This window comes from Muscardinus avellanarius (assembly GCF_963383645.1).
Source record: "Muscardinus avellanarius genome assembly, chromosome: 10".
Lineage (NCBI taxonomy): Eukaryota > Metazoa > Chordata > Mammalia > Rodentia > Gliridae > Muscardinus > Muscardinus avellanarius.
The window spans coordinates 82,227,302-82,241,849 of record NC_137796.1 but is presented as its reverse complement, the minus strand read 5'-3'; the positions used below and the strand labels follow the sequence as shown (position 1 = coordinate 82,241,849).

Genomic DNA, 14,548 nt, shown 5'->3' with positions numbered 1-14,548 from the left:
GCCTGCCGGATGTAATTTCTTACTCTTTATAAAGAGGTGGAGCGGCGCCTTCCGTGGTCTTGTGTGAAGGGGGTCTACTTAGAGAGGACTGTTATGGAGGGAGGGAGGTGACCCTCCGCCACCTTCTGAGTGCTCAGCTTGCAGTGTGTGTGTGTGTGTGTGTGTGTGTGTGTGTGTGTGTGTGTGTGTTACTGGGGATTGAATCCAGGGGCATTCTCTCCAAACTATACCCCCAGCCTTATTTTATATTTTTATTTAGGATTTTCTTAAGTTGTTGAGGGTCTCATAAGTTGCTTGAGGCTACGATCCTCCTGGATTACTGGGATTACAGGTGTGCACCACCATGCCTGGCTCATCTCCCCGTCTTTACACGACTGTTCACCAAGGTCAAGAGTTTGTTCTAGACAGAAGGGTCAGCTTTATTTTTTCTGCCAGCCCTTGCAGCTTTTGGAGGCCTCCCATGAGGACCCGTGCTCTGGGATTCGTCCTGCCGGAGAACTGCAGGGAAGATGCAGCAGGATCGGTGAGCCTTTTTAAAACAATTAAAAAAAAAAAAAGGGTCTTGCTAGGGTTTTGAAAGTCTCACTAAGTTGACGAGGCTGGCCTCAAACCTGGGATCCTCCTATCTCAGCCTCCCAAGAACTGAGATTATAGGTGTGTGCCACCATATTTGGCTATTGAATGGCTTTCAGGATTGAAGGACAATCCCAGCTTGGAGAAAGATGGGTGCTCTAGAAGCCAGTGGCAGGCATTTTGGATTAGCAGCCTCCTCAGCACACCTTGGAAAGTTCAAATTTCCCCCTACCTGAGCCCTATTCTCCACTGGGCCAGGAGTTGAAGGCAGATGAACACACACACACACACACACACACACACACACACACACACACAAGGAGCCAAGACACTTTCCTTTAAAAGGTTTTGATTTATTAGTCTTTTCTGAAGCAGGTAATCCTCTTTTCATATTTAAAAAAAAAGATGTGTGATTAAAATGAATTTTCTCCTGGGAATACAGTTCCCCAAATCAGAAAAAAAATTTTTTTCAATTAACCTCAACAATAAAACCCAAAGAAGAACATCAACAATCAAACATAATCCCCAAATATCCAGGACAAAAAATAAAATATTTATTGATCTATCACAGCGAGACACAAAGAGACGGGCGGGCCGGGGCAGGGCATGCTCTGTAGTACAGTGGCTTGAGGGAGGGACGGGGGATACAGTACTGAGTGTGGGGAGACCCAGGCTGGGGTGAGAGTTCCGTCGCCCCAGCCTCACAGCCCCTCACACCTGGGCCAGCGTCGGGGGGGTGTGGTGGGGTGGAGGCAGGGCACGGGCCACCAGGGTGGGTTAACCAGGTCGATGGGGGGAGGTGCCCAGCCAGCTAGTGACGCCAGGCAGTCGACTGAGGATAGATGGGTGAACAGATGGACGGATGGGCAGATGAATTCCACAAGAACAAGGGAGCTCATCCCAGTGTGGGGGAGGGGCCTTCTGATTCCAAAGGCACCCGAGATGTGGGGAACAGCCATTGGTGGGGAAAAGGGGGGCTGAGTGGACCCAAGGAGGGGAGGGACGGTGTGACCGAATCCAGCTTTGAGGCTTGATGTGCTTGGGTACCAACTGGACCGCAGCCAGGGTTGGGTCCTGATGGGCAGGGGGAGGTGGGACTGCCCACGAAGCATCGGCACCATCTTTAGAGGAGCCCTGGGGGTGGGGGTTCCCCCAGGGGCTGCCCTTCCCTCCTCCCTCCCCCCAGGAAGGCAAAAGCACCAGCAGTAGCACCAATTTCCCCTGGAGATGGAGACTGTGTCGGGGGGAGCTCCTGGGTGGGAAGGGATGGGGCAGCGGGCCGAGCCCACCCACCCCGGTCTCTGAAGTCGGGGCGCGTGGCCACCGGTTCTCTGGCTTCCTCATCCTGTGGATTTTCAAGGCCGCTGGCCTGCGGTCCCCTCCCAGGTGGGGGCTGGGGGATGGGGTGGGGTCACAGAGGGTTTACATTCTCCACCGAGCAGTAGCACCAACGTTGATGAGGTCGTGAGTCGGGGTCCCGGAAGCTCACTTTCTCTTCCGGCCACAAGATTTCCCCAGGCAGGCCCCACCTGGGCAGGGAGGCACACCCGCTGGTCAATTTGGCCCCTCTGGGTTGGTTTTTAAGCCCCCTACCCGCTCTGACTACCTCGAACAGAGGCTCTGAGAATTCAAGAGAAACTGGGACACATCCTGAGCATTGAACAAAGTCCCTTGGGGCAGGTGGGAAGGAAGAGGGGTCGAGGCTCAGAGAGGGAAGGAGCTCATCTGGAAAGGGTCCATGCTCCGAGTCCACTACTTCTGGGCAGCCTTTTAGGACAGGGCTCAGAGCAGCCTCCACGAGACTGAGTGAAGAGGAAGTCCCTGCTGTCCGCGGGGTCTTATTTACATCAGCAGTGGCTGAGCTGGAAGTGGACCTGCCACTCCCAGGGAGAATCTGATTGGCAAACTAATTTCGGAGTCCAGTGGAGTGCTGACCCTGCTCCAGGCGCGTGTGGCTCATCACTGCCACCTGGTGGCAGCGAGTAGATGGGGCGGGGAGGGCAGGCCCAGGCCGGGCTAGGTGTCTGTCTCCCAAGCTCTCACCCAATCTTGGGTGTTCTGCTAGTGCTTTGATTGGGCCACAAGCATCTGCTGAGGCCTGATAAAGACCTGGCCTACTGGGAAGGGTCAGTCTGTGCTTGTCCCTGTCCTGCCCACCTCTGGCCTCAGTTGTCTGGTCTGTGTCATAGGAGGGAGAGGGGGTTGGGAGGAAATCCACAGGGGCAGGACTGCTGAGGCATCAGGAGACCCGGGGGTCCCACGGACCTCTAAGGGCGTGTCTGCATCTTCGAGCGAAGAGCGGCTCAAGTCCAGCTAGTGGCCTCCGTCCTCCCTGCCTCCCCCCCTTGCGTTTGCCTGGAGCGAGGGCTCTGCCTGTCCCACCCATTCTCTTCCCCTGCTCCTCTCTCTGCCTCCCTGCAGGTGGGGTGGGCAGCAGCCAGGGAGCTTGGGGACACATGGCAGGGCCTGGGCCTGCACCCAGCTCTGAATATCTGTGTTGGAGTCAGAGGAGATGGGAGGGAGGAATCTAGACCCCCAGTCTCCACACTCTATCTTGGGCCTCATGCAAATGAGCCACCCCTCTTTGGGCCCAGCCTCGCGGTCTCTGTCCTTGGCCTTGGCTTCTGCCCCTTGCTCGCCTGCCTTTTCCAGCGGCCGAGTCTACACTTACCTTGGTATCCCAGGGCTCCCAGGGCCCCTCCATAGGACTTGGGGGGTTTTCCTGTAGGGAAGGATAGGACTGTGAAGTGGGCCAGGCTTTCCTGCCTCTCCCAGCACCCCCACCCTGTGCTCAGCCTCTCCTGTCTTAGGGGGTTCCAAAAGCTTTGGGGCCCCAGCCTGCCATTGCCAGGCCTCTCAGGTCCAGCCATGGCCCTCTCACCCAGAGCCCAAGCCACAGAGGCCCGTCAATGGCCCAGAGCCCCAGGCCGCCCCGGTCAGAACCCACAGGTTGTCTAGCCTCAGCCTGCCCGTGTGATGCTCCAGGCTGCCCCTCCGCTGCCGCCTACTTGCTCTTCTCCCTTCTTAGGGGAACTTGTCAATCTCTCCAGTTCAACCCCAAGCCCCAGGGTGACCCTGCTCCCTGTCTCAGTACCAGTGCCCACGCAGGTGCCAGGCTGGGAGCCCCAGCAATCAGGGGCCATGGTTCTTATTCCCACCATGGCACGGTAGACTTTTGGCTTCTGTGACTCCTCTGTTCCCTCCAGCCCCACTCATACGAGAGGACCAGCCCAGGGCCACGGCCACAGGGGCCAGTCCCTCCACAGGACTCTCTCCCACCTCTACCCCGTAGCAGTGCAGGGCCCTCTCCCCCTTGACATGAGATGCTTTCTATTTCAGACTCACCACCAACTCCCAGGCCCCCAGCACCACCACCTGCAAAGGCAAGGAGAGGTGCTGTGAGTGTGCCCACGTCTGGGGGATCCTATTCCCTCCCTGACAGCGAGGGCCCAGCCTGAGGCTGGCACAGGGTGCGTGGGGAGGGGCCTGGTTCTGGGCTTGGGTCACAGGAGTCCTGGACTCTGCTAGCCTCACGGGGTGACCTTGGAGCAGTCCTTGGCACTCTGGGACCTTAGTTCCTCTCTTGCAGAACACAGTGGGGGAGCTATCTGTCCCCCAGGAACCCTGAGAGGCATGGCATAAGCTTCAGAAAAGCTGAAGTTCCCGTCCTTGGAAAGGAAGGAGACTAAGGAGACAGAATGGGGTGGGGGTGAGGCTTGTGTCAGCTTGGGGCTGGCCTCCTGGGACCTGAGGTTTGGGGGTCCACCCCTGGATACCGGCTCAGCCCCTCTCAGGAAGGGGTAGAGGGGAGGAAGGAGGACCCGGTGGATGGAGCTGGGGACAGGGCCTGGGGGCCGGGCGCCTGGGTGTACCTGGGAAAATGGGAGACAGTCCGAAGCCAGGTCTTGCTGCCACTCCTGCAGGGGAGATTTGGGGTGGTGGTGGGTAGGGGCAGGCCCTGTTCTGGCCTCGTCACCCAAGCCTCTCTGTCTGGGACCACCTCCTCCCTACAGCCGCTCAGCAGCCAGGGTGGCTTTCCCAGCTAAACTCATCCCCACCTAGCATCCTGGTGTGGCACCCATGGCTTGGGCTCTGAGCTCAGAGGGTGCTGTCCCGACCTCGAGGCCTGCCCTTTTGTTTCAGGGGTCTCCCATCCCAGAGTGCCCTGCCCACCCCTGGCCTTGGGTCTGGGTGTGGACACAGGCTTTAGGAGCCCCCGCTGTTAGCCAGACAGGAGCAGCCCTGAGGACTGATTACACAGAAGAGCTGGCCCTACCTCCGCCCGGGAATGGCCTGGCTCCTAGGACACCCCCAAGGCCAGCAGCACCTGAGGAGAGAGCACCAGGGGTCAGGACAGGGCGCAGGTGTAGGCACCCTCACACCCCCTCTGGTTCTGGGCTAGGGCTGTTCCTGACAAGACCCTCAGGGGTACTGTGAGCAGGATGGAGACCTGAGCTAGGGTGGGGGGACCTGGGGATGGGCCTCGATGGGGGCCATGGAGGGGCAACTCACCGTATTTGGCTGCTTTAGCAGCTGCGGCTGGGGACACACCTGGAGAGAAGAGGCACAGGGTGGCTGAGGAATGCTGCCTCCTGGTCACCACTTCCCACCACCTGCTCCCAACCACCTCTACATTCCCCAGCCCCTCCTTTACCATCTAGCCTTTCAATAGCCTTGATTAAGACTCTATTGTGTGTCCAGTCTTGTGGAGCACACAGGAAGAGTCTTGTAGGACAGAGTAGGCAGGGGGACCCTATGACCACCCGAAAGGGAGGGAAGTGTCAACAAAGGCCCGCCATGATGGCGGAGAGTTTGGGAAAGGAATTTCTCTCCAGCCTTTGGTTTTCTTGTCTGGAAGATGGGCCTGACAGCCAAGGCCAAGAATTCCTCTTTATGGTGTCAAGAGGGCGTGGAGGTAGGGGCAGAGGGGAAGGTTCGCGCAAGGGTGTGTGCTCAAGCTACGATTTATAAAGCACCTCTAAAGGGACTATATGCACCCTACTAAGAAACCTTTGCAGAATGCCATGGGAAATAAAATGGGTCTTGATTTCGGATAATCTCTCATTTTACACAGCCATGCCCAGGTGCCCTGCCCCCTCCCTGGTCCTGTCCTAAGCCCTGCTGGTTCTTCCTCCTCTGCTTGGAAGGGCCAGGCTGGTATACAGGGTGGGAAAGAAAGGCTTCATCTCTCTAACACTCGAATGTACAGACATGCCACACACTCATGTACTCCTTACCCAAGCCGCCAGCACCTGGGATGGCTCCTCCGGCTCCGAGCCCTCCAACCCCCAGGCCTCCTGCTCCGAGCCCTCCGGCTCCAAGCCCTCCTGCTCCGAGCCCTCCGGCTCCGAGCCCTCCTGCTCCGAGCCCTCCTGCTCCCCCTAAGCCGGTGGAGAGAGTCACAAATTAAACCCACTGTCCAGAGAAGGAGACAGGTCAGGGGCTCTGACCCTAGGACGCCGGTCAGAGGCCCCTTCTACCCAGCCAGTGCTTACCATATTGGGCGGCTTTGGCAGCAGCTTTGGCAGCAGCAGCGGCGACAGCAGGTCCGGCTCCTGGGGACACAGAGGGAGCTCAGGGAAGGGCTGTCCATGGGTCTCTGTCTCTCTCTCCGCCTATCCCATCCCAGGGTTGCACCTCACCTGCCACACCACCTGGGACACCTGCTCCCCCGAGAGCCCCAGGCCCTCCTAAGCCCCCGGCGCCTCCGAGGGCCCCAGGCCCCCCTGCTCCTGTTGAGAGAGGATGGGAGATCAGTCCCCACTTCTAGCGGATGGGTCACCCTGCCCCAGGGACGCATGGCAAGCAGGAAGGTGGCAGAGGCCCTGTAACCCAGAGGGAGGAGCACTGGCTAGGAAGCCTCTTCCTAAAAGCCTGGGTGGAGTCCTGGCTCTGTCCTTGGTACTGGGCGAGGGCCAGTGCCAGGAGCCGCAGGCAGAGTAACTGGTGGCTGCGAGGGTGGGCCACTTGTCTCAGGTGCTGGGTTGGAATCTGGTTTGAATCTTGGCTTCTCCACTTGTCACCTGAGCCCCAGGATCGCCATTTCCTTGCAGGGAATGCTGATACTCTGCTCTCCTGGGTGACGGAGGGCAGGACACTGTAAATGTCCGATCCTCGTGCACTGCAGAGCTACTAGCACAGCTGACCTCCAGAGAACACAGTTTCAGGGGCGTTGCAACAGGAACGTCGAGGCTACCGCCCCACTTTACAGTTGAGCAAGCGGAGGGTGAGCAGAGGTTAAGCCATGTGCCCAAGGCTTCCTGGGCAGGGAACAGGGCAGGAGCCATTGGAGTCCTTAGCTGCTCTGCTACTCGACACCGCTTTGTTTCCCTGGCAATGCACGTGGACTAAGGCCGGCTGAGCAGCCAGTGAGGACTAAGACAGGAGGCCGTGGCTTCCCTGCGGGGGTGTGGGGGGCGCTGGCAGTGGGGCTGAGGAAGCTGGGATTTTCCGAAGTGGAAACTGGCCCCGAAGTAGACCGACCAGAGCCAGTTGGCAGATCCCCGGCGGAGGCCCCTTGCCTGGCTCCCAGGAGGCCAGGAATGCAGGGGCCACGGACAGCCTGAGTCTGGCCAGGCGGGGCTGCCCGGGTGCCAAGTGGAGAGGCCTGCAGGACTGCCACGTCCTCAAGGCTGGCCCATGGCGGGCGCAGTCATGCTGGCAGGCAGGAAGGGAGGGGGACGGGGTGCTGGAGGAGGAACACCCACTCCTCCGCTCTAGCCAAAGCCTACCTGCACCCAGGGCCATGAAGCCGTAAGACCAGAGGGGCCTTAGTTGCACCTCAGGGTGGGAATGTGATGGCTGATTTTGTTGTCTCAGGGGTCGGAGGCGCTATAGGGATTTAGTGAGCCGGGGCCAGAGCGGTAGCTGTCAGGAATGTGTCCTAGAAACAGTGTCTTTCCACCCTGCCTGTCCCAGCCCCGTGGTCAAGGCCGGTGGGGCGTGGTGGGACCCATGGAGGTGGGGTGGCATGGGAACCATGGAGGTATGGGGTTGCACTCACCGTATTTGGCTGCTTTAGCTGCGGCCAGGGAGCCGGGTACTGGGGAAAAAGCAGAGAGGTTGGCCGCTGGGCTCTGTGCTGGGGATCTGCTGCCTCCTCGGGGAGCCCATCCCTGGCTCCCTCACCCTGTGTTGCTTACTTGAGGCCCTAAAGCTGTGGCAACCCAGCTGGGGGTTCATCCTGCCAGACATGGGGCTCTGGTACCTAACCATGCTGCCTCCAATCTGACCTGAGGGTGCTTGACTGCTACGCGGTGTCTCTTTCTTCTCTCTGTCTCCTCCTGTTCCCTCCAGACACAGTGTGGCCTGCCTGAGGCTGGTGAAGAACTAGTGGACCCCTTGCCATGGGGCATTGCAGGATGGGGGGTCAGGCCAGCCTGCCGACGCCCACTGACTCTGGGGACCTCCACCCTTCTTTCCTGAGTGGCAGGTGGGCTTTTCTCATTCAAGACCCCTGTCACCACTCCTGCCAGCCTCCAGTCCTTTGCCTGGCTCGCCCCTCCCCCAGCTGTCACCCCAGTTGCCTCTGACTTCTCTGGAAAACCTGAGGGAGGGTTTATTATGCACCTCTGGTGCTGAGGGATGCTGGGAGGAAGAAGGGTCTCCTTTCTCTGAGCTCGGGGGTAGAGGCAGCTTCTGCCTAGATCCTAGAAACCTCCTTACCTGCACCTGCACCAGCTCCAAATCCAGGAACCCCAGCACCAGCTCCAAATCCTGGAACCCCAGCACCAGCTCCAAATCCGGGAACCCCAGCACCAGCTCCAAATCCGGGAACCCCAGCACCAGCTCCGAATCCGGGAACCCCGGCACCAAGCCCAGCAGCAGCCCCTGCAGAGAGGTGGGCAGTGGGGAGGTGGAGCAGGCCGCAAGCATGGCCCGCTGGAGGTATCAGGGCCCTTCCCTGAGCAGCTGCCTCCTCCCTGGGCTTCGGTCTCATCTCCGGGCCTGCCTCCTTCATCTGTCCTTACTCTGGTACTCCGGACGATATGCTGTGCACCCCACTTCCTTTCCTGCTTCGCTTTCTGCTCTTCCTTCTTGGATAAATTAATTCTCTGTGCAGCTGTCTACATTCAGGAGGTGCTGATGATGCCCACACATGACACAGAGCACGAAGCGCCTCAGAGGTCACTCAGCTACTCTGGGGCATGGGACTTGAACCCAGGTCTCCGTCTGGCTGAGGGCATGTGTTTGAAAGCAGCCCTCTGCCTGCTGCTGTGGGAGCCTGACGATGCTGCAGGTGGGTGGGCAGAGAGGCTGAGGGCCCAGCTCAGGCTGGGCAGCTGGGGCAGAGCCTGGGCACAGTGGGGAGAGGGGAGAGGCGCTTGGGACACTCACGGTACTGGGCTTTGGCTGCTGCTTTAGCAGCAGATTTGGCTGCAGCTGGAGTCCCTGCTCCTGGAGGAAGAAAGAGAGAGAGGGTTTAGGGACCATACCCATGGAAGCTTCAGGGGACCCCCAGACCTGCTTATTCATGCCACTCACCTGCAATACCACCAGGGCCAAGGCCGGTTCCAGGAACAACACCAGGGCCGACACCACCAGGAAGCCCACCAACCCTGCCAACACCACCAACACCGGGACCTAACCCTGCAAGAACAAGAGTAGCTAATCTGTAACCAAGAACTGAGCCGGCAAGACAGAGGCAGATGAGAGGGGCACTGGGCTGGGAGTCAGGAGCCGCCGCTGCCCCTCCCAGCCCTGCTGCACACTTGCCGTGTGACCCTGGGTCAGTTACTTGCCCTCCATGGGCCTCAGCTTCCTCCTCCCTAGTATGAGGCATGTACAGTTTGGGTGTTACTGAGCTTATGAGGAACAAGGACCCCTTAGACATGCGAGAGTGCTGTGTCTGAGGTTGTATAAAGGAAGCTCTGCCAGGCAGGCAGATCTGGGTTTAAAGCCTGGCCCAGCCACCGTGATCTGTGTGACTGAAGCTGAGGGAGCCTCCGTCGACACATCCGGAAGATGGGAACGGTGATATCAACTTTCTAAGATGGTTATGTATGTGAGTTTGGAGGACAGTGCTTAAAATGTCCTCTGGCCTAATGAGCCCTAGAGAGTCTAATGTGAAACTTACTGCCCTCAGGTCGCTAAGGTCAAGGCCCCTCCCAGCCTAGGGCCTGACCTAGCCCTGGGCTCCACATGTGGGGATGACGTCATGTGTGTGCGCGTGTGTGTGTGTGTGTGTGTGTGTGTGTGTGCGCGTGCTTATGGCTGCCACAGTGGAGCTCAAGATGGGAGCCTTTGTCAGGGAGCGTGGCTGCTCGAGGGGTGGGGCAGAAGCACAGCACAAGGGCCAGAGGGACTAGGCTTTGGAAGAACTGGGGCTACCAAGATGGAGGGTGGTGAGCTGGTCCTGGAGGGCTCACCAGGGCCTCGACTTCCCGTGACCCCCAATCAGAAATGTCAGCCACACCCTTAAAGGGGCCCAGATAGGCTGAGTCTGTTGGGAACCCCCAACCCCCAGAACAGGACAGATCTCTGAGCAGGGCATGTGCTCTGGGACAAGAGTCGGGGCAGTGGGGGGCCACTTACCATATTGGGCAGCTTTGGCGGCTGCTTTGGCGGCTGCAGCTGCGGGGGTCCCTGCTCCTGGGTGAGAGAAGAGAAGGGATGGGGGAGCAATCCCTAGCACCTTGTTTTTTTTAAATACCAAACCCAGTGCCTCTTGCATGGTAGGCAAGTGCTCTACCACTGAGCCATATCCCCAGAACTAGCTTTTTCTTAAGGAAACAGAGGGGAATTTTGTTCCAAAATGAAGGAATGCAGAAGAGAAATCTTCTGATGAGAAAACAATCAAGGAAGGGTGTCACCAAATGTCATGGCCACTTAACCCTCTGGCCTCTGACTGGTGGAGGAGAAAGAGCCCAGCAAGCCCAAAGCTATCAGGTCCTCTGTTCTAAGGAACCAGAAAGAAACAATCCTGCTCTGGGCAGAGCTGGTTCTTCTTCCAACACTGCTGACATTTCCCAGCTCCCTCGGCATGGAGGGACCTTGCCAGGGATCAGCAACTAGGGCCCCCAAAGAGGGCTCTTCCGTCCTGATTACCATAGAGGATACTGGATTTCTTCCTCCCCACCCCCAGGCTCAGTCTTCCCATCTGTAAAATGATGCCGTCGCTCCCTATCAGCCCCAGGGCCCCTCTGTCTCTGTGTGGAGGGCCACAGCTCACCTGGCACTCCTCCAACACCCGGTACACCTGGTACCGCACCTGGTACCGCACCTGGTACTGCACCTGGCACTGCACCTGGGACCGCACCTGGCACTGCACCTGGGACCGCACCAGGTACCGCTCCTGGCACCAGCCCTCCCAGGGCTCCAGCTCCTCCAGCACCTGGAGGAGAGAAGAGAGTCCAGTGCCCATCTCCTGGGGGAGAACAGCATGGCTGCCGGGCACCTGTGACTTGCTATTTTGGGGTGGGGTGGGAAGCAGGAGGCAGTAAGCCTAATGGTGGGCACTTGAGAAGGGCAGAAGGGTTGAGTGGCTTAGGGGGACAGGGATTGTGGACTTGCAAGCTTGCCCAGGCCATCTCAGCCCTGGAGGCCTGAGTATGAGGTCACTCAGCCCTCATAAAAAAAAAAAAAAAAAAAAAAAAACTACCCTGAGCTTGGAGCCCATGGAAGAGCAGGGCTGGGGGAAGACAAGACGGGGCCACTCACCATACTTGGCAGCTTTAGCGGCAGCAGCTGCCTGGGCTGCAGCTACAAGGAAAGGAGAAAAGAAGAAACTCTTAGAGATCCTGCCTGGACCTGACCTGGGCAGGCTTTGAGCTCTCTGTCCTGAAAGACAACCCCGCTCTGTCCCTGTTCCAACCAGAGCACAGTCCACACCTCCCACTGCCCTTGCAGGGCTGGCGAAGGGAAGCGCCCCCCCCCCCCCCCAGTTTCTCAGATGGAACTAAGGCTCACGGGAAATGCCAGCTCCAGGAACACCTCCTACTCCAGCTCCGACACCATAGCCAGGAAAGCCTCCGGCGCCAACCCCATAGGTGGGGATGCCTCCGACGCCGACTCCAGCTCTGGCCCCTGCAGAGGGGAGAGAGCTCGGTGGGAAGAGGCCTCGGAGAGAGAGGCTGGGAGGGCTCTGGGGGCACACTGCTGACTGGAAAAGAAGATGTACACATGCTTTCCCCAAATCTGGCCCCACAAGTACAGGAAACGGATGCTCCAGCCCCCATCAGCCTCCACGAAGCCTCAGCCTTTCCTGATTCCTATCTTCTCTGAGCACTTGGGGAAGGTTCTCTTTGTTGAGAAGCCTGAGGGAAGGCTTATCCCCAGTCAGGCCTGGGCTCCTCTGAGAGGGCCCTGGTTAGGGCCGGGAGGGTCAGGGACGCCGTCCCCTGGGTTGTCACTCTACATCTCTCTAACCACTTAGCCCTATGGCTTTATGGTAGGAGACAATTGGGGGAGACACTATCCTGGGGCCCACCAGGTCCAAGGCCCGTGTCTGTTGCAGACTTTCTCTGTGGCCTCAGGGAAGTAGATGAGAATCTGGCAAGTAGAGGCCAGCCTGGGTGGGGCAGGGCACTCACCATATTTGGCTGCTTTAGCGGCGGCTTTAGCGGCGGCGGCAGGTGACACAGCCCCTGGAGAGGCCAAGGGGGACATAAACACTCAGGAGAGAATGGAGCAGGAATGCTCAGTACCCATCCCTCTGTCCATCCCCTGTCCGTTGGTTCATCTTATTTCTAACTACAGAGTCAAGACAGAGTTGCTCACCCATCCACTCATCGGCCATACCGCTTCTATGCCTGTCTATTTGTCTGTCTGTCCTTGGACCTCAGTCCACTTGACCAGCCACCTAATTCTCTGTCCATCCATGCACCCATTCATCCATTTACTCCCACACCTGCCTGTCTATCCATTCATGTAACCATCTTTAGCCATCCACCTTGCAATTACCTGACCATCTTCAACCCACCCCACCCATCTATTTATCCATCTGTCCGTCCATCCATCCATCCACCCATCCACCCATCCATCCGTCCATTCATCTTTTATTTTTATTTTTTTGCAGGTCTAGGGATGAAACCCAGGAGCATTTGACCTCCAAGCTACACCCCCAGCCCTATTTTTTATTCTTTATTTTGATACAGGGTCTCACTAAGTTGTGGAGGGCCTCACTAAGTAGCTGAGGTTGTCTGTGAACCATGATCCTCTGATCTCAGCCTCCCAAATGCTCATCTATTCATCTTTCTAGCCACTTATCTAGTCCCCTGCCTGCCTATCCTTCTGTCTTTCCACCTACCTATTCATCTTTTCCATCTACCTTTTTTCTATCTACCTATCATCATCTATCTAATCTTACCTGTTATCTGTCATCTATCTATTCTTGTATCTGCCCCTCCATCTACCCACCCCCTCCCTCATCCGTCAATTTGCCCTGATCATCTATGTGGCCACTTCTGTAACCAGTTGCCCATCCACCCATCCATCCATCCATCCATCCATCCATCCATCCATCCATCCATCCACCATTTACTGAGCATTTTCTCAGCTAAGGGTTAGAAATATAGAGATGAAAAAGATATGGTTCTTGCCTCTGGGAGTACAATGATAGCCAGAAGGTAAATTAAAGAAGATAATGCTGGTGGTAACTAATTAGGAGGTCATTCTAGCTCAAGGGAGGAAGGATGAGAGGATGAGGCTGGGGTGTGGACAGATGAGTGAGGGTCAGGGAGCACTCAGAAGTCTTGGCAATGATCTATGTATTTGCCTCTTACACACAGACACACATGCGCACACACATACAAAATCCAGCTTACCTGGTCCACCCACAATGCCTGGGCCCCCAACACCTGGGATACCGACACCTGGGCCCCCAACACCTGGGATCCCAACACCTGGGACCCTAACTCCTGGTCCACCAGGTACTAAGCCCCCAGCAGCTCCTGTGGAAGGAAAAGGATTGTTCTGGCCTGATCCTTGTGGGAACCTCTGAGGCCCCCGGGCAGGGGTCTAGAGAACATATGGGGTGAGAGTCAGTTCTAGATGTAGGATCATGAGCAGGAGGGTTAGCATTTGCTCTGCATGGATCCAGCTCATCAGAGAGAGAGGGAGGGACTCGGAGGGGCCCTGAAGAGCCTGCGGGGCTTGGGTCTGTGGCTGGGAAGAATATGATGATGATGATGATGATTATTATTATTGTTGTTGTTGGCAGTGCTAGGAATTGATCTCAGGGCCTTGTGTATGCTAGTCAAGAGCTCTACCAATGAGCTACATCCTCAGCCCTAGCATGATTGATTGATTGATTGATTGATTGATTTTTTTTCTTTTTGGTACTGGGGACTGAATTTAGGACCAAGAAATGGTATTCTAGGCAGTGTCCACAATGGGCACATTCACTGAGGCGTGACCATGCCTGTTTGGGGGAGGGGAAGGAGGCTCCCAGGAGGACAGAGGCAACGTCCCTCCAGCCTCCAAGGATTGGCGTGCCCAGGGCCCATGCAGAGGCAGGGCAGGTCCCTGGGGGAGCTTACCATACTTGGCAGCCTTAGCAGCCGCCTTCGCAGCAGCTGCAGCCGCAGGAGTCCCAGCCCCTGGAAAGACAGCCACCAAAGGTGAGGTCCTTTGCCTGTGGCCTGCTCAAGGACACCTCTGCCCCCAGCTGGAACCCACACTACCTGCGATGCCTCCGATCCCAGGAATGCCTCCGATCCCAGGAATGCCGCCCCCACCGATGCCAGGGATGACTCCGGCTCCGCCAGCGCCAGGGATGACTCCAGCCCCGCCAGCACCTGCTGGGACAAGGACAGGGCCAGGGGCCCCTCCTGAGGCTGGGCGGGAAAGCCACCAGGATGCTGGCTTTTCACCAGCACAGGCCCCTGGGGGAACGAAACGAGGCCCGGTGTCTCTGGCTGGGCCTGCTTGGGAGGCCCCTACCCACTGTTCCTTGACTCACCCCTAAAGTGTCCATTTCAACACACTCATTAAGGGAGTTGGATGTTTTCAGACAAATCCAACTCTAATCACTGCC

General features: G+C 57.6%; 1 protein-coding gene across 1 annotated transcript in view; it reads right to left on the bottom strand.

Annotated features, from left to right (window-relative positions):
- Positions 1 to 2,058: 2,058 nt before the first annotated feature.
- The window catches only part of ELN (elastin), a gene marked incomplete at both ends in the record, with an annotated part of 29,704 nt that continues 17,214 nt past the window's right edge, over positions 2,059 to 14,548 (bottom strand). The window contains 21 exons of the mRNA XM_080704206.1: positions 2,059 to 2,102; positions 3,245 to 3,295; positions 3,919 to 3,948; positions 4,446 to 4,490; positions 4,850 to 4,900; positions 5,086 to 5,124; positions 5,811 to 5,954; positions 6,054 to 6,128; positions 6,216 to 6,305; positions 7,577 to 7,615; positions 8,245 to 8,403; positions 8,911 to 8,970; positions 9,058 to 9,185; positions 10,104 to 10,164; positions 10,796 to 10,906; positions 11,233 to 11,274; positions 11,482 to 11,598; positions 12,105 to 12,158; positions 13,338 to 13,463; positions 14,052 to 14,111; positions 14,196 to 14,309. Of these exons, the coding sequence (XP_080560332.1) occupies positions 2,059 to 2,102; positions 3,245 to 3,295; positions 3,919 to 3,948; positions 4,446 to 4,490; positions 4,850 to 4,900; positions 5,086 to 5,124; positions 5,811 to 5,954; positions 6,054 to 6,128; positions 6,216 to 6,305; positions 7,577 to 7,615; positions 8,245 to 8,403; positions 8,911 to 8,970; positions 9,058 to 9,185; positions 10,104 to 10,164; positions 10,796 to 10,906; positions 11,233 to 11,274; positions 11,482 to 11,598; positions 12,105 to 12,158; positions 13,338 to 13,463; positions 14,052 to 14,111; positions 14,196 to 14,309 (1,640 nt within the window). The remainder of the gene's footprint in view (positions 2,103 to 3,244; positions 3,296 to 3,918; positions 3,949 to 4,445; positions 4,491 to 4,849; positions 4,901 to 5,085; positions 5,125 to 5,810; positions 5,955 to 6,053; positions 6,129 to 6,215; positions 6,306 to 7,576; positions 7,616 to 8,244; positions 8,404 to 8,910; positions 8,971 to 9,057; positions 9,186 to 10,103; positions 10,165 to 10,795; positions 10,907 to 11,232; positions 11,275 to 11,481; positions 11,599 to 12,104; positions 12,159 to 13,337; positions 13,464 to 14,051; positions 14,112 to 14,195; positions 14,310 to 14,548) is intronic.